At 39.4% G+C, this 18,991-nt stretch overlaps 2 protein-coding genes across 4 annotated transcripts in view; one reads left to right on the forward strand and one right to left on the reverse strand.

The window, feature by feature from the left end:
• Window positions 1-11,789, forward strand: part of LOC116696459 (uncharacterized) — a 15,944-nt gene extending 4,155 nt beyond the window's left edge. Inside the window, exons 3-6 of one of the 2 annotated variants that reach the window (XM_032527484.1) lie at window positions 68-182; window positions 2,716-2,844; window positions 3,140-3,725; window positions 5,021-11,789. In XM_032527484.1, coding sequence (XP_032383375.1) covers window positions 68-182; window positions 2,716-2,844; window positions 3,140-3,725; window positions 5,021-5,478 — 1,288 coding nt within the window. In that variant the 3' untranslated portion in view covers window positions 5,479-11,789. Of the gene's footprint in view, window positions 1-67; window positions 195-2,715; window positions 2,845-3,139; window positions 3,726-5,020 lie in introns of both variants that reach the window. The other variant, XM_032527483.1, reaches the window with a different exon arrangement.
• The window catches only part of tk2 (thymidine kinase 2), a 38,039-nt gene continuing 29,264 nt past the window's right edge, over window positions 10,217-18,991 (reverse strand). For both annotated transcript variants that reach the window (XM_032527497.1, XM_032527498.1), the window contains exons 5-10: window positions 14,463-14,552; window positions 13,368-13,441; window positions 12,770-12,858; window positions 12,346-12,425; window positions 12,125-12,205; window positions 10,217-10,493 (exon numbers count right to left, since the gene is read on the reverse strand). In XM_032527497.1, coding sequence (XP_032383388.1) covers window positions 10,407-10,493; window positions 12,125-12,205; window positions 12,346-12,425; window positions 12,770-12,858; window positions 13,368-13,441; window positions 14,463-14,552 — 501 coding nt within the window. In that variant the 3' untranslated portion in view covers window positions 10,217-10,406. The remainder of the gene's footprint in view (window positions 10,494-12,124; window positions 12,206-12,345; window positions 12,426-12,769; window positions 12,859-13,367; window positions 13,442-14,462; window positions 14,553-18,991) is intronic.

The following is an 18,991-nucleotide window of genomic DNA, read 5'->3' on the forward strand; positions in this document are numbered from 1 at the left end:
GGGGCTCTTCTCATCACTTTTTGTCTTGTTCTCCTCAGTTCTCCTCTAACAGTTTGATGTATTTCAGTGAATACAGACTGAGTGAGGATGCTAACCCAGACAGAGCCATGCTGCTGGGCTTTGAGCTGCTGTTAGCCAGGGTGGAATGTTACCACCTCCTGGAGCTCCTGGAGAAGGATCAAGTGGGACCACAGGTGAGATCAGAAACCCTCTAACCATGTTTCTGATTTGTTATACTAGGATCCAGTCAAACAGATGATTATACCACAGTTAATTATGTAGTATATTGGTTTATTAAAGTCCCTATGGGAATTTCTATGTGATTATTTTTCAACAAAATACAAAACAGCCTACAACTGGCAACATGGACAAATACAATATTCCAGACCATTTAACAAAATAGTAACAAAACAGACAATAAACCAAATAAACACATATCTAAAGGACAACACAATAAGTCCATCATACAAGTCTCTCCCCAGCACAAAGCTTCTTAGGAGCCCTCCAGAACGTTAAGGTACTTTACCCCCTTTGTAGTATATACTTTCAATTTGGCAAACTGTTTCTTTGACATTTTTTTAAATGCCGCCACCCTAGCCATTATCACGCACACCAGGTAATGGACCCACAAATGCTCAACTTAAGTATGTAGAAGATTCAATTTATTCAATTAAATTTTATTTATATAGCGCCAAATCACAACAACAGTTATCCCATTGCGCTTTTCATAAAAGAGCGGGTCTAGACCGTACTCTGTGATGTTATTTACAGAAATCCAACAATTCCCACCAAGAGCAAGCACCAGGCGACAGAGGCAGGGAAAAACTTCCTGTTAAGAGGCAGAAACCTCGAGCTGGTGGGCGGTCCTCTGCCTCTACTGGTTCGGGGTGAGAGAAAGAGACAGACATAGACAGAGAAAGAGACAGAGACAGAGAGAGAGACAGGGAGAGAGACATGGAGAATTGTAGCAGAGGGTGTTAAGGCATGGAGGCAGCAGGTGACTCCAACCACAGCTCCAAAGCCAGAATCACCTGCAGGAAGCGATAGGAGGAGAGAGGAGAGGGACGAGAGAGCACAAGACTCTGGGAAAGGGAAGAAGTAGAGTTAGTAACATGCATTAATGGGAGGAGGTTGCATATGAGATGAAGGGTTTTATCAGAGAGCATTATTAAAACTTTCAGGTAACAGTGTCCAAGTAACGACAAGCATTCAAGAACACAGGAACTCAGGAAATCAAGAGCACTGGAAACAGGGAAAAACGCTTGAAGGATGAAAACAAGGAAAACAGACGATCTTGCGCAAGAGTGAGGGTAAGACCGAACTGAAATACACAAGACGGGGGGACAATGAGAGGCAGGTGCAACACATAGGGGCGGGGACAGGTAATTACACAGGCGGGAACGAAGACAAAGAGCAGGATGTCAGAAAACACTAAAGAAACTAAAACAAAAACTTGACACAGAGACAAGACATGACAGCCATTTTATAAACCCACTTGATACTAGACTGGACTAAGCTTCTTATGGCTTTAGGATTGACTCATCTCATAGAACAAATAATCTTGGGCTGAATGGACTCTGGGTAATACTCAGATCATTTTCGAGTGCTGTCCACGCTCCATCCCCAGGTTCTGCATAAGCCTAGAATAATACCCAGAAGCCTTGTGACCTTTTCCATATTTCAACAACACCTTTTCTAAAGATTCTGGTGCCCTCGGAGCTGAAGAACTGGATCCAAAAATCCCCAATTATAGATGACTGAGTTGCAACTATTTAAACAACCTAGGGACCTAGGGATTCCAAATTGCTGTACTACATCTTCTAAGGATTTTAATATGCCACCAGGAAAAGTCCCCCAGTGTGACAATTCCCTTTTCCAACCAATTCCTCCAATAAAGGGGTGATCTATTTCTGTGAGATTATAGAACCTTTCAAATTATTCTGATACGTTTTGGTTTGGAAAATGAAATGGAAAATTTAACAATCCTGATTAAAACAGGTGCAGTTAGTTTTTCCTATTTTACCAGGTCAGAGGGCCTTCTCTGCTGGCCAAGAGATTGTCAGAATCTGAAAATTATATTTTATATATAAGTATTTATAAGGATATTATATATATTTCCCCTCTGTGCTGTCTCCAGGTGAAACTTCTGCTCTAAGGCCTTCAGAATTTCGAGTGAATGTCTCTGCTGTTTAAGCAAAAAGGGACAATGTCATATTCTTTAGCCAATTAAATTTCAAGTGTGTCATGTTGGGCATATTCTTTGACAGGACCTATACACAGTGGGTTTTAAAGACAAAAAAACAAAAAAAATAGCATGCATAATAAGGAGAAAAAAACAGAATCTTGCAATAAAAAAGAATTGTAATTTCCCCATTGGGGATCAATAAACAGATTAAAATTAAAAATTAATTAAAATTGAATCAAAGGAAGATATAATTTCTGGCTGCAATGAGCTAAATCCATGTAAAGCTATGACAGACTTTCAGAAAAGGAATACATTTGCTTTGAACAATGATTGAGTACATAGTGTGAGTGTGGCTTATTACCATGGAATTCCAAAATAACAGAATGGTAGTGATACTGACTATGCTCTCCACCTTACACTGTTCATACTGTATATGCAAATGAATGGTAGCCATATGACAGGGTCAAAGGTCACAGTAACTCAGTCTCATTTCATGGCTTTGACGTGACAGTTGTGATCTTACAATGCAGGAGTGGCTGGAGGTCCTCCAGAGGAGAGTGGGGCCTACAAAACTAGAGGAAACCACAGAGAAGAAGACAACAATAGGCCAGAAGGAAGAGAAGGAGAAGGAGGAGAAGAAGAAGGAAGATAGAAAAGAGGTAAGATAGGTTGACTTTGTCAAGAAAGAGGAGAGAAAGAAAGAAAAGCTGATGTTTTAACATCAGCCATAAAAACTATGAGAACTGTAATTAGGCAACTATTCATCTACATTCAGCTACTTTTCAGCTACTCATAATATCAAAAAAGCAGCACACAATGAGAAACACTACACTGCTTTACCTTTGAAAATCCATTAGGATTCAGGTGTATGCTTTAGATATCAATTATATACTGCAAAAGACAGCCTGACATGACAAACTAAGTCCCCAACTTTAACAAACCGGCTGCACTCAGGTACGTCAGGATTTGGACACCAGACTTGCTGTGAAACCACAGCCCAAGCCTCGACACTGCCATTTCATCGGCGTAGACCAGTCCATTATGGAGATGCAGATGACCTACCCTGACCTGGTCTTCAGGGGCCGCCCTGTGCAAATGGACGAACCTCAACGAGCAAACAGCAGCAAGAGCAGCAGTAAAGATGCCCATACTACCAGCACTAATAATTATAGTGATGACAGTAAAGCTACTGACCTCCCAGAAAGAGATTGTATTAAAGACACCAAAGCTGCTGCTGCTAAAAATATCTGCAGCAAAAAGGATGGCAGCAAAGTTGATGAAGTGTTTGGTGACGATGGCAAAAGCAGTGGTTGTAATGACAGGAACAGTGGTGGGACCACCAGCCCAGGAGACACCATTAGCAGCAGCAGTGTCAATAAAACTGATGGAAGCAGAGTTGATTGTGAGCTCAGTGGTCCTCAGGAAATTTCCCTGCACATCCCACCGAGAGCTGGATCCAAAGCAGAGCAGAGCCTGAAACTTGGAGAGCTTCAGCCCACAGCAGAACCTACTGCCTGGACACAGCAGCAGACTGTAGCGGGTAACACACACACACACACACACACACACACACACACACACACACAGCAGACTGAACTGACATTTTTTAGGCTGTCACTCCTCGATTTGAGTCGAGTGCAGATATGAGTTGCGCATGCGTGGCATCAAACACAACAAAGTTGTTTTGAGCTAACGTGAGCAATCAAACTATCATAGATAGATAAAACATTTTTTAAATGATTTCCATCTTCCGTTATTGTTTGTAATGAGAAACATTCATTATTTTATGGGTTTCACAAATTGCAATGCCGTAAACTGTTTAAATCTGAGCATGCCGACTCACATCTGCACTCTCCTCACATTGGGCAGTGACAGAGTTTGACAGACAGCCTTGAGTTTGGCGATACAGGCGTTGCCATCTTGGTTTTTTGCAACTGGATGTGACGTGATTTTTTTACGAGAAGGTGGAGCTGGGTAGGATGACATGGCCAAGCCAGTGTTGTTTGTGGTTGCGATAGCGCTGTGATAAGCTAAACGCATAAGAGGGAAAATTGCACAAGTTGCCATTTTTCAACTAAAGCAAGTCATCGGGTGGAGAACACAGACCTTTGAGTACTGCTGCCATTCATCTGCATGTACAGCAGCACCGAAATCTTCACTATACCAAAAGTTACCAGCTAGCCAGCTAGCCGTAGCTAGCTAGCTAGCTTGCTTGGCCAAACAACCTATTTTAATATGCAAATAGCATTTAGCATTGCAAAGCTTTTGTCCTTTTTGGTGGTCGGTGTGAAGATACGCTCTAAAGCATCTCCTGCTTTATTAGGGTTTATTTCAAAACACTGTTTTGAAATAAATAGGGCCATAATTTACTTAATGAACATTATTCTGTATTGAAGAAGACTGGAAAGTAGCGATAGCTAGACCATAAACTCATAATGAAAATCTTTACTGAGGTAATAAATCAATTACGAAGTAGGGTAATTTTCTCATAGACTTCTAAATGAGAAGGCCATTCTATTGGTGGGAAAACCCCTCTATCACAGTATATATCATTTTATAATAATGTAACAGTTAATGGATAAAACCAGAGAAATTCAAATTATAGATATTACAGCACACACTTTATGGCAACATGTCCGTCTATTATTACATTTCCCCCTAATTTTGATTATGTTGCTACATAACTGACTCTCTTTCTAACTTTCTAGAAGACAACTTTATGCACTTTGACATCTTTTCCTTTTCTGATGTTCTTTGCCTTAGAAAATGAGGTTTTGTTACTAGCTGTGCTGAAAATTCACCTGCAGTATAAATGTGAAACTTTGATTTTCACAGACCTAGAAAATAAGAGACCGGACACCTCAACGCTTCCCTCTCTGAGCTCCATGGACGAGGAGCAGGATCTGAGAAAGCTGGCAGAGAGGATGGGCCAGCCCCTTGTGCAGGAGACCAAAGAGGAAGTGAAGAGCAAAGAAGAAAACAAGAGAGAAGAGCAAAACACAAGTAGAGAGAGGAGGAAAACAGAGAGAAAGGCAAGCACAGAGGGAGAGGCAGAAGAGCAGAACCTGAGGAAGCCAGTGATGAAGACAGGCCCAGCACTGAGCCATGCTCACTCTGAGAAGCAGTCCACTGTGTGTCACCACTCACAGCTGACTGCCAGCAAAGCAGAGTGCCAGGCTTGTAAAGGAGGAGGCAGCCCAGGGCAGCGGGAAGGAGAAGATACTATGAGAGCAGAAACAGGCAGAGGAGAGGAGGAGCAGACCTATGTCATAGTCGAGAATAACAAAAAATAACATGCTCTCAAGTATACATGTATAGAAATTATTCATAATAAAGCTATAACTAAATAAACCTGAGCAAGCCTTAAACCAATACAACATGTAATCAGGTTAATTCACAAAGAATGGATTGTAGCCACTGATAGCACCATAAAAACTGGTCATCACTTGCGACCCTAACAGCTCTGTCTCAAGGTCTTATTCACAAAAGACTTCATGCTAATATAACACAGTGCAAAGACGGCCATAAAGTTTTGCAGCTACCGTATGTGCAGTTTCCCCTTAATGCGTCCGATTGCAATTATCCCTGTTGCAAAGTGTAACTGTTGTCTTTGCGCTAAGGACACCGTAGGCAGATCAGTGGCAGAGAGAAAAAGAAAAATGATGCTCAAAACCTCAGGCAAGAAATTTAAATGTGACAGAGAGATTTAATATCCTAGTCTGTCAGTGCCGTTTCTGTTTTCAAACACACATAGTGGACACCCCTTATAAATGCACTTCAGTTTGTAGAGGGGAGACCAGGGTTGGTTGTCACACTTTTTACTCTTGTGTAAATTGCTCCTCATTAAAACATCTTGCAATAGTCATTCCTACATCAAATGAAACCTTTGAAAGTGGAAGCCCTTTTGTTTTCACAACCTATTGTAACAAGAGGTAATTTACCATCAAGGATGCTCTGACACATTGTGACAACCAACCCTGTCACAAGGTATTGGGGTTTGTAGTCCCTACTGTTATAAATGGGGTTTTTATTTTAAAAAAAAGCTGTTTAATATAGAAATACCAAAAGAGTTTTGAAATGAATACCCCGTCTATAATAGTACTCATCAATGCCCCTTGTGTTTAAACCATGCATTTTAAACATGTGATTCTTTGTTCCAATTATTCTCTGTAATGAGAAGCAAAATAAATGACTTTACATTATTGAACAAAAATCTAGGCTTTAGTAAAGCCATAACAATTCATCATGAATATAATATAAAGCAGTGAGATTTAAATACATTAATCTCCACATATATGACCACCATCTCCAACTGGCCACTTGACAAACATTTAAGCTGGATACCACATTGCTTTATTTTGAAGTTGACTCAAATCAAAGCTTAACTTCAACTTTTTAATATGTTTTTAAGTTTGTAATTACTAATAATCCACAATCTTTCAATACAAAAACAACAACATGAAAATGTTACTCTGACATATAAAAATTACAATTTGTTTTCGTCACCTTAATGTTTTGTGTGTGTTCCTCAAAACGACCAGTGCAAAATGAGCAGGATGGCAGAACAACTGTTTAATATCAAATACATGGTCCTCTAGTTTAGCTGTAATGAACAGTGTGACAACTAACCCCGGTCTCCCCTGTGCCTCTCACTCTCTGAAGATGCTAATAATTTCATTGTAATTGCATGTGGCAGTGTGGCTATTAGTGCTGATCTTTGTGTATTAGACTTTTGCAATGAGGCCAATTTTGCACCAGATGTACTATGCTTATTACAAAATTTAAATGCAAATAGAACAGGAGTACCGAGACACTATTTGCTCACCATATAATTTGAAAATTACACCGTTTCGTTTTGTCCTGGCTATTTGCAGTGGCAGACTATAACTAAGTACATTTAGTCAAGTACCTACTTAGTACAAGTACCTACTGAATACAAATTTGAGGTACTGTTTCATTATAAATTAAATTATTCAGCAATATACTGTATAGGCAAGGCCACACAAGTCCAGTTGAAATCATTAATGTTTTTTAATCGTCAGTTTTGACAGAATTGTTTTGATTTTTTTGAATTGAGTGTTTTTACTTTCAGTACTTTAATTTCTTGATGATACTTACAGACTTTTACTTAACATTTTCAATGCTGGACTTTTACGTGTAACAGAGTATCTTTACAGTGTGGAATTAGTACTTTTAATTAAGTAAAGGATCGGAATACTTCTTTCACCACTGGCTATTTGTACAGGTTTGGCTGCCGCAAAAGCCGTGCAATCCTTTTGTGAATTAGCCTGTCAGTTTGGAATCTGCTCTACCTACTCTCAGGAACGTCTTCAGCTGCTTCAGCTGCATATAACAAATGTTGGCTAACAGGACACTCCCATAAACAAACCGTGGCTACACACCCATGCTAACGTTGATTAAAAAGAGCAAAATAAAACATCTTTTAGAAATTGATCTTAAAGCTTTACTTAAAAAACTAGGAAAATACAACCTTTTAAGGACACCAATTTTTTTTGTGAATGAACAATGTCTTGTAAATAAGTAAATGTTCTTCCTTAAAATACAGGGGGCATGAATATAGACACCCCTATGTTAAATTCCCATAGAAGCAGGCACATTTTTATTATTAAAGGCCGATTAGTTCATGGATCCAGGATACTCTGCATCCTGGAATTAAAATATTCCCACATCATCACATATTTTTCACCATACATAGTGTCTGGGAATGGGAATTTCACATAGGGGTGTCTATATTATATTTTCTTTGCGAATGAATAATGTATTGTAAATGAATAAATATTTTTAGAATACCCCCTGTATTTTAAGGAAGAATATTTATTTATTAACAATACATTATTTATTCACAAAGAAAATTGGTGTCCCTAAAAGGTTGGATTTTCCTAAGTGTTTTGAATTAAGGCATTAAGATCAATTTCACAATAAAGATCCAATTGTTTTTTTATTCCTCTTTTTAATCAACTTTAGCGTGGGTGTGTAAACTTATGCAGCCACTGTATTTGGCTGTCAAGTTGTGTAATAATCTAATTCCCACCTTGTATTTTTTTCTGGGTTATTGTTAAGATGTGTAGAATAATGTTCTTACTATTTGCAGCCAAATATAAAAGAATGTAAAATGTTTCCATTAACGACCAAGTGTGTTTTGGTGGATGCTTATTACACAGAGTAGTGTGCTGTCTGGAGATAGTGGTTCCGTTAAGTTCTCCGGCCAAGGTACATCTGCCTTCCCCAAACAACGGAAGGATTTTCATATTACAAGGCTACAGCATTCAAAACAACTGTGACTTCTCTTCTGGGCATCTTTATAGCCATGAATGTGCATCCGTCAGATGGTCAGTTGGGTGGCCTTCGTCGGTTTCTAGCTAGCGGGATGTTGGGAGCTGTGTTGTGCTACAGTGGCCGACAGGGGCAAATGCCCAGCAACTTAAGAAACACATGCAAATAGACAAAACACAAGCAAATGAAGAAAACAACTTCATGCATAGAGGGAGCATAGACTGTATGTTATTAATATATCATGTTAATTTAACATCCAGTCTATGGACGGGAGCCATGAGACGGAAGGTCTCCAGGCTGCAGACATACCAGACTCTAATAAAAAGGAGAGCACTCTCTCCCCGTGGGGTCGAAAATCAAGCGGTTCCATTTAGCACTCTCCTTAGAGACCTGAAGAACTTTTGTTGTGTAATCTGGATGCAGATCTTTTTTTGATTTGTTTTGGGGATTTGACTGCCTTTATTTTTGCATACTTTCTTTTTTCGGGGTTTGTGTGCTTTTCTTTTTGCATCGTTTCTGTATTTGCAGCACTTTTATGTATTTGGTTGTGTGTATTTGCTGAATGCTATGCATGTTTTGTAAAATCACTGAAGTTGCCTTATTTTTATTTGCTTGTGTTTTGTCCATGTCTTCTTAAATTGCAGGGCGTTTTGCCCATCGGCCACCGTAGTTTGCTTTCCCAGAGACTTCTGCATCCTGGAGGGCCGGTGCTTATCAACCGGGTGACTTTTCTTTTTTTCTGAGGGCCACATTCTGCTTTCTGATGGTTCATGCACAAGTTGAAAGAGCTGATGGGATTCCATTTTACTGGTATTGTTCCTTGTATGATTTTATGTGACAAATACGGTTGATGTGAGCTAAGATAAGAAGAGTTGGAAGCGACCCCAGCCACTTTTCTTCATGAAGGACAAAACTAATCATTTTTTACAATCACAAGTCAAGCCTAAAGTGAATAGACTTTAGGTGACGTTCTTGGTACAGCATAGGCTACATTCATTGGCACATCTGTCTTGATCTATTCTGATCATCATATAAAAACAAATATGCACGCTTTAAATCTAAACAGCAGGTTAACATTATTGCTCTACGTCAGAGAAACCCTTAATATTTTAGACAGCTGTGGAGAACACTAAATCAGTGAAACAGCAAAACGTTAACCCTGATTCTCTGAGTGACTATCTCTCTAATGGACCTGTGCTGGAGTGGAATCACGGCTAGTTTCATCAGAACCCATCTCCAAGCAGCCTAGAGCCAGAGGGATATCTCTACACTCTAAGAACCAAGGTTACAATGTAACCACACATTCTCTATCATATGGGGACTATCTCTCCACTCTAGGGCAGCAGCAACTAATCATTTAAATTCAATTATAGATAATAATTATAATTAATATTTCTGTCCATTTTGACTGACAAACACACGATTACAGGTTAATTAAAACCAAACGTAACGGACAGAAATACCTTCACTCTGTTTTCTCTCAGAGATCAATGTTACCAATCTCCTGGTAAAGCTATTTTAAAAGCTTACCTTGGTATAGCTTCCACCCCAAAACGTAAAGTTAATTGTTACAGGGCCACCATCTGGCTAAATTGCTCCACAATAGAGACTACACTCCCTTGGGTCCCCAGCAAAACCCCGTCCAAGTGTGAAGTAGATCGAACAAACACTGAGATTTTCAAACGAGAGACAGCCAGACATACACCCAGTGCATTTACAATACCAATACAAAATATAAATCAACTAATATATAATGATTTATTATTATAGTTGAAGCTTCCCAGTAGTATGCAACATAATTAAAATTAGCTTCACCTTTAGCAGTTACAATATTAAAGTCATTAACACATGAATGCCTCAATAATTATAAATCAGTGCAAAATAAATAGCAACTGAACCTAAAAAACTGCACACATTGTAGAATGATTCAGAGATTTCTAGCTGCTAGGATCTTGTCACGGTTTTCTTCGTACTGGTGCAGCATCTTCTGGAGGTCATGGTCAGCTGGAATCACCTGCATACACATGCATTCAGACATAACAGAGTTACAGGCCAGCAGTTGCTGCAGGAGACAAAGAAATCCAGATTTGAAGGTCCCTATGACACCAGGACATGCAGTAACATCAGTTACACAACGAGTAGTCTCGCATTGCCAGACCAGGGTCTGGTTAGTCCACACAGCATTCTGGGATGGAAGAAAAACATACTCTGGTTTATCTGCATTTCTTTAAACCAATCACAATCGTCTTTAGCGATGCTAAGCACCGGACGAACATGTGTATGTTCAAAAACTCAGATTGGACATATAGTCTAGATGCTTAGAGCTGACTTGACATCTGGGAACAACTGACCAAGTCAACTGATGGTTCTCGTAATATTCTGGCCAAAGGACTACAGTTGAAAATTAGTCGGCTGGCTAACACGGGCACATTTACAGAAATGTTAAAGAATGTGCGCGGTCCTTAGAAATAAATAAATAAATAAAAAATAGTCTAGCTAGCTGTCTGGATTTACCCTGCAGAGATCTGAGGAGGAGCAGTTAAATGTAGTCCTCATAAATCACCCGGAGTTTGAAATTCCAACACAAAAGGTAACAGACATTGGGCTAAAAAAAATGATCCGTCAGAATTTCCAGCGGCACCGGAGCAACCCTGGAAGTGGAACGTCATAGATAAAGACTATACAGCAATTAAATCAGGCAATCTGATTGGTCAGCTAGACAGACTAGAACAGTTTGGGAAATCCCACGATCTCTACACAGCTAACATTGGCTCAAAATGACTGGCTGACTACACAGGAACCGGAAATCGTCTCTCTGTTGCTTGAAGTTTTTTTTTTATGTTAGTCTCTACAAAGCTAACGGTTAACAACGAGGGACTACAAATCCTGTTTGTTGTTGTATTTGAGAGTAACCGTTGTTGTATACGTTAATCACACTCGAGGGTGTGGTTTAAAGTCACATTATTGGCACTTCAGTAATGTTTATGGACGTTGGTGCCAGCCGCACCACTGTTGTGCCAATAATGACTTTAAATCACATCCTTTCGTGTAATATTGCTTAAATGGCCGAAGGGATTAAGTGGAAACGCATTCGGTCATAGGTTGGCCCGCTACAAGTCAGTGGAAAAGGTCCATCTTTGTGGTTACTTGAAACTAGAGATGTTCCGATACCACCTAAAATGCTGGTATCTGTAAATACTGGAGTACATGCACCAATCCGATACAATGTAATTTAGCCAAGAAGAAAATCTACTTCAAACAGTTTATGTATGCTTGTTTTCTGTTATGACTCACTGTCAAAGTAGATGATAAAAGAAAGTTTTATTGCATATATGATCTATATGTGTTTGTTTATGTTTTACAAAAGGTTTTAACCTGAGCCAGGCCATACAACATTGGTAGCAATGATATCACATCCATGCAGGGTTATTATTAAAGCTGTTAAAACAGAATAAAACATAGGCTATGAATTTTTCAACACACTGGCATCGGATCGGTACTCGTTATCGGCCGTTATGCAAGTTCAGAGATCAGGAAGAAAAAAAAACGGTATTGGACCATTTCTTCTTGAAACTACCTGGACATATCTGTGATACCTACACAAAGCAAACCAAAGCACCTGGCGGGATGTTAATGGTCACTCACCAGAACAGGAGCAGGAAGAGGGGAGGAGCTCTGCTTGATGAGCCAGTCCTCATACAGCTGGTGGATGGACTCCAGATACTCCTGATGGAACAATAGGGACCAATTCACAAAATGTTAATTTTCACTCTCTCTAGAAACCCATTCATTGCCACTTTTACGTTTTTTTGACGGTTGTATGGGTTCTGTGAAGTTAAACCATATGTTTGGATTTATGTCCTCACCAATGGAATGACTTTCTCCTCCTCTCTGCATCTCTGCTTCAACCTCTCATGGCAGGTCTGAGGAGACGTCTGCAGGTACACTGGAAAGGGGGGGGAAAGTCACAGAATGTGGTGGAAAGGTATGTTGGGTGTCGGTCAATGTGAATTGCACAGGACTAAAGATTCTCTATAACTAAAAATAGCACATTACACACTGCACCAATAGTATGAAATGGTACACACTTCCTGTCTCCTAAGTAGGCATGGCCACATTTTTAAGTGTGGTGAACATCAAAAAAGTTGTTTATGCATAATGAATTTATATATGTATTATAGATTTCCATTAATCTTGTGGTTGAGGACCAGCCCACTCTACCTCTGAGACATAGCCAGCCCCAGTGAAATACATTAAATGTGTTTGAGTCTCTGCTTTGTGTATACTCACCAATCAGATCAACAGGAATGGAAATGTTAGTTGTGAGCCAATCAAACCACTCGCTGAGAACAGCATAGTCCACTTCTGGCATTTTCCCACTAAAAAACCCAAACAGAAACAAAAGTGTAGGCAACATGACCATCAAAGGTTTGCCAACCATTAAATATGTTTACATATAATGTTTATGATATCTTTAATATTTCTGTCTGTATTAGGTAATTTTGGGCATTGCTTGTACCTTCATTTTACAAATATTATAGTCAAGAAAGATAGTCAGGAAAATAATTATTCAGCCTATTTTATGAACAGTGTCTCTACTGAGGTACAACACCATTTTATGTATTGTATTATAAAATTAGTAAACCATGATAAAAGGGTTTATACATATTACCCACCACCACTGTGTGTTTCCTAGCAAAAATGGTCTCATCCTGAAAACAGCCCAGCTCCAAGAGGTATTAAATGTAGACTAAAACCTTCTGTTCTGTTCTGTAACAGGAACCATCAAACCAGCATGAGAGTTTAGCTGAAATAGTGTGCTGTATAGATCTATTGATCTACTTTCCTGGTCTTATCCAGGCGTGGACGTTTATCAAATCACAGATACCTTTTGAAAAGATTCTCCACAAAGATGTACTTGGCACTGAAGATGGACCTCTCAATCATCCTGACAGGGGATGACTGGAAACAACAAGAAACGTTAAGTACATACAGCTGATTGCATGATGAGATCATATGTTTGCATCCCCAGCCCATGGCTACCAATGTGTTTGCCAGTACTGCAGGTTGACAGTGTATTTGAAAGGGTAATTTAGTTTTTTTTCCTTTTTCAAAGTGGACCCTATTATCCCATGCATTGGTGTCTGAGTGACTAATGTGAACAAAAATCTCTGAAATTGGTCCAGTATTTAGCGAGATTGCTGTAACCGGCAGGTGCGAACTGGGCTGCAATGTAATCCAAAAGTGTTCCTCGTTTATTTCGTCCACTAAAGTTACTCTTTTTGCAACTGACAGGCTTAGGTTGTTATTAGTGTCTGACAACATTATGGAAAGGATTCCTAAAGAGTAAGATCCTATTTGTTACGCTGCCGTTTAACCCACCAGACTCTATTTAAATAAACAGTAATTTTAGCCTGTATGGAGCCAGCATATTTTCACATGTAAATGGGTACATTTAGGGTTTATTTCAACCAAACCAGAGTGGTGATTGTTGATAAAGCAGAAAGACAAACTAAATTGGCTTTGGATAGTTTTATTTTGTTTCTGTCGACTTTGAATGAAGTGTTTTTACAATGATAAAATTACTGTTTGTTTAAATGGAATCTGGTGGGTTTGGCAATAGCGATTTAGGGTAAGTTTCATGTTAAAACAAAAAGGATCTTACTATTTAACAAAAAGGTCTATCTCATTAGGAATCCTTTCCACGATGTTGTCAGACACTTAATAATAATAATAGTAATAATGTGAGCATGTCAGTGGCAAAACCAGCACTTTTAGTGGAAGTAAATTGAAGGTTTAATGGCCCAATACCATTGTATAACTATGTAATTGCAGTGATTTTCCTTAATACTGGACCAATTTTAAAGATTGTTGTTCCCATCAGTCGATTAGACACAAAATCATAGAAAACAGAAAAAAACAAAGTTACTCTTTAACTAGTATACAATAAGATGGCTGCGTTTCTAACAAACAGTACACTTACTATGGCAGACATGTGCCTGTCTAGCATGGTGAGTTGAACATATGTCTGCAGAGTGATGCCCCATCGTTCAGGATCCTGGTACATCAGAGCCTGCAGGGACAGAAACAAACAGCTGACACAACCAGCATGACAAAGCTACAGAAAATTAATTCTAGTGCTGGACAAACCACTGGAGGCATTTCCACAAGGTTTAAGCTGGACAATTGTGGTGTCCAGAGCAAGGTTTTTAATAGTTTTTTGTGACTTTTGTGAACATAGTGCCAGCATTAGGCTTAAATTCACATGTACATACAGTACACAGGATATATCCAAATCAACTAAGATCAACTAAAGGGTCAGTTCACAAAAGGGTCAAAAACAAATGTTCTCTCATCCCTCTGGTATCTAACTATGTAGGTAGTTTGTCTGTCTCTGAGTCTTGCAAAAAGCAATTTAGCTCTTTCAGTAGGTCTGCAGAGCTTTAGTTTTATTCATTAAAACGTCTAACCTAACATATAGCACTAAACATCTAACCTAACATTTAGCACTACCTAACATATTGTTAATAATTAATTATCACTCCTATACCAAATAATTTTATGTCCGACCCAATTTTAAAAGTCTGATGTCACGTCAACACAATGACAAAATTATAATATGTGCTAGGGGTGCAATGGATCACAAAACTCACGATTAAGATCCGCTCAGTTTTCAGATCACCACAAAAAAGGAGGGGATTCAAATAAATTATTAAAAATGTAATAACTTTTAACAAGAATAACTTCTTTCACCAGTAAATTGCTGTTAAAAGACAAAAAACAGATGAGAAAAGGGTATTTTACAATAACTTTGAGGTTTACCAGTTTTAAGTAAATGCAACATTTAGTCACGTCTGTGTTGTTTTTCCGACAACAGCAGTGACCAAGTGCTAGTTTGTGTCTTTTAGCTAGTGGTGTGCACTGTTTGGTATTGATCAGATACCAAGTAAATACAGGACAGTTTGCCGATACAATGCTATTACTTAAGGTGGATGCATCATCAATTGCTAAATCTGAATTAAATTTTATGACCTTAAGTGTTTTTGTGATGTTACCTTTGGATTATTAATGAGTTAAAACCAGGAAAGTATTTTCACATGCTTGAATACATCTGTTGTGTTACGACTGTACAGTCCCTGACAAAAGTCTTGTTGCTTATCTATTTTGTAGAAACACCTGCTATCTGACCTCGCTTTAGCCTACTGACCTGAGAGGGCAGCACGGGAGTTGTGGGACGTGAAGTCTTGTCTCACTATGTTGTCTTCCTTCCAAGAAAGCGGTGCGGAATGGAGTGGACAATAAAGCAGCGGTGGTGAGTCACCGCCATATGATCAGTAATCATAGCTTTCTGTTCCCTGCGCTAAACACCCTCCCCCCCGGTCTAGGCGAACGCTGTGACTCATTACCCCCTAACTATGAGCTTTATCAAAGAAGAGAGTTTTAAGTTACTCTTTAAATAAGAGTTTACTTGTTTTTGTGATCGCTAGGAGACAATCGTAATCGTAATTAAATTTGATTATTGCACAGTCCTAACCTCATGCTTCACATGCTAAAACAAGTCCATACCTTATATCATAATGTCTTTTTTTCTTCAACATATTTGTGGACTTTCCTGATAATATCTGTTTCTCTGTCACTGTTTTCAGATCTGCATTGAGGGGAACATTGCCAGTGGAAGACTACTGTCTGGAGTTTTCAGCAAAACTACAATATAGAGTACAACAAACAAAGTCCTTAAACAGCAAAGCTGTCATTGTGCTCCCAAAAGAAAGTATCACTCTAGTCGTTGACCATATTGGCCTAGTCTAACATGACTGCTGTTTGACCGAGGGGCATGAAGAAATGGTCGACTTTGGGTTAAAGGCTTAATATAAAATACTAATTTAGCTTTTTACACCTAATATGCGTCCCTCCTTTGCCTCAACCTTTGACTTCCATTCCCTCCTTTTGTAATAGGCATTCAAAAAACGCGGGAAAAAATAGAATTTAGGTCAAATGAAAATACCAAGTGTGGTCTCAGTTTCACATTCAGTTGAACATTAATTCCAAAATCCAGTGTTTAAGCGCAGCAAGTTGTTAGCAATGTTACTGTTGGGTCATGAAACACACCCTGGACATTGGAAATGTTCATTAATGATTCTCCTTTTTGTTTTTGTTCCAGGTTCTTACAGAACCAGTCTCTAAATGGAGGAATGTCCGTGGACACAACCTCTGGTTTATACATATAGTGGTATAACGGACCATGTTATCCGTTCCCTATGGATCACACCGAGTTTAGAACTCATGTGACCCACTGATCAATTGCAAGTTTAACCATAGTAATTGAGTGAAATACATTTTTACTGTTGCTCTTACTTAAGGAGGCCATAAATCACAATAGAGGGTTGCTGTGAAAGGATACAGACAACGCAATATTCGGTTCACGAAACAGCACTCTTAAAATCCGGCTTAATGACCTTATTACTGGACGGAATAGGATTTTGCTGCCCTTAAATGTCTTTGCTGCTGTCTGATGCTCCACACAGCCATTGCTGCATGTCACGCTACTTAACACTAAAGTTACACCTGGCAGCAGCCGTTGATGTTAGCCTACTGTAGCTAGTAACTGGAATAACACAGTTAAAATGCTGACAGCTAACTCTGTATTGTGACTGTATTTTACTGTAGAAGTTTCCAACACCGGACGTACAGCAGTCTGCCTCTAAAGCTAGGAGTTAAGGATTGGTGGGTGGATTGATCCAAATATTGGTAATATCGATACTGAGATTGATACTTTAGTTTAAGTTTCTTTCGAGTTTGCACTGCTGGGGTTTCATGAAAAAGTCGACCGTCTGTGTAAGTGCCGCTGCTTTCACATGCCGCTACTGACACAGCGCAGAGCAGGCACTTAGCTCCTCCAACCCCTTCTTTTGGTTTGATGTTGTACAGTCACGTAACTCAGCGGTGGCAGACAAACAAGCAAGCAAGCACCAGGCTCTGCGGCACCCAAGCACACACACACAGCAGGACAGAGATAGTCGAGACTGTGTAACTATATTTTCAGCTGAAATGAACGACAAGCTGTATTTGTAAAAAGTCTGTAGATACAGTCCCTTACAAAAGTCTTGTCGCTTGTCTACAATTGACCTGAAGTGCCGCTGAAATATTTCTAATCAGATTTTACAAGAAATGGCTCATTTTAATCCCACAGCTTTTTGTAATAATGATCAATGCAAACGAAACTGTCAAAAAGTATTCTAATTCACAGCTTGGTAAAGCCCATTGAGTCAATTTTTGCAAAGACATAGTGTTATCGCCTTGTCATATGACTCCACCTGTGACTAATAATGGATCAATCAGGTCTCAGGTGTGTATAACAAACCCCAGTACACTGACCTCCACTCAACTGCAACTAGACCTCTGCAAATATGCCTAAGATTCACCCTGAGACTAAAGTTTTGATTATCAAGAAACCAGATCCACTGCTGATGTGGCAGACACCTTCAATGTGTCTCAGCGTCAAGTACAGGGATAAAAAAACATTTGAAGACACTGGAGACGTTTTTGACAAGCCCAGGTCAGCAGACCCCGCAAGACAACTGCTCGAGAGGACCGTTTGTTGGCCTCCATGGATGAATCAGTGCCCAGAAGCCAGCACTAAACAAAAGACAATTGAAAAACCGTGTGGCAGTTGTCAAGGCCCACAGCCTGCTAAAAGGTGGCGCTGGAGAGTGGAAGAAAGTGGATTTTTCAGATTAATCTTCTGTTGAATTACACCGCAGTCGCCGCAAATATTGCAGGAGACCTACTGGAGCCCGCATGAATCCAAGATTCAACCAAAACAGTGATTTGGTGGCGAAAAATCATGGTCTGGGTTACATCCAGAATGGGGGTGGTGCGAGAGATCTGCAGGGTGGAAGGCAACATCAATAGTCTCAAATAGCAAGAAATCTTAGCTATCTTTTTTCCCAACCATAAAGAGCCAAATTCTGCAGCAGGATGTGCTCCATCGCATACTTCCTCTCCACTTCAAAGTTCCTCAGGGCGAAGAAGATCAGATGCTCCAGGATTGGCCGCCCAGTCACCAGACATGAACATCATTGAGCATATGTGGTGGATGAAAGAGGAAGCATGGAAGACCAAACCAAGGAATATTGATAAACTCTGGGAGGCAGCAAGACTGCTTTCCTAGCTATTCCTGTTGACTCATCAATACATTGGATGAATCCTTGCCAAGCCGCATGGATGCATCCTTCAAGCTCATGGAAGTCATACAAGATATTAATTTGAATCTCACAGCACCACTATTTAATTTGCTGACATATTTTAGTATTTGCAGTAAATTTGTTCAATCTCTGTATAGGCGACAAAACTTTTGTCTTGCCAAAATTTGACCTTTCTGTGTTTTTTAAATAATAAATCTTTTTTTGTGAAACTAATTTTTCAGTGCATTGAACATCTTTGGGAGGGTTTTAGCTTTTCATATGAGCTATTTCTTACACCAATTGATTCATTAAAAGTCAGGTTAATCAC

The sequence above is a fragment of the Etheostoma spectabile genome, chromosome 10 (assembly GCF_008692095.1).
Source record: "Etheostoma spectabile isolate EspeVRDwgs_2016 chromosome 10, UIUC_Espe_1.0, whole genome shotgun sequence".
Lineage (NCBI taxonomy): Eukaryota > Metazoa > Chordata > Actinopteri > Perciformes > Percidae > Etheostoma > Etheostoma spectabile.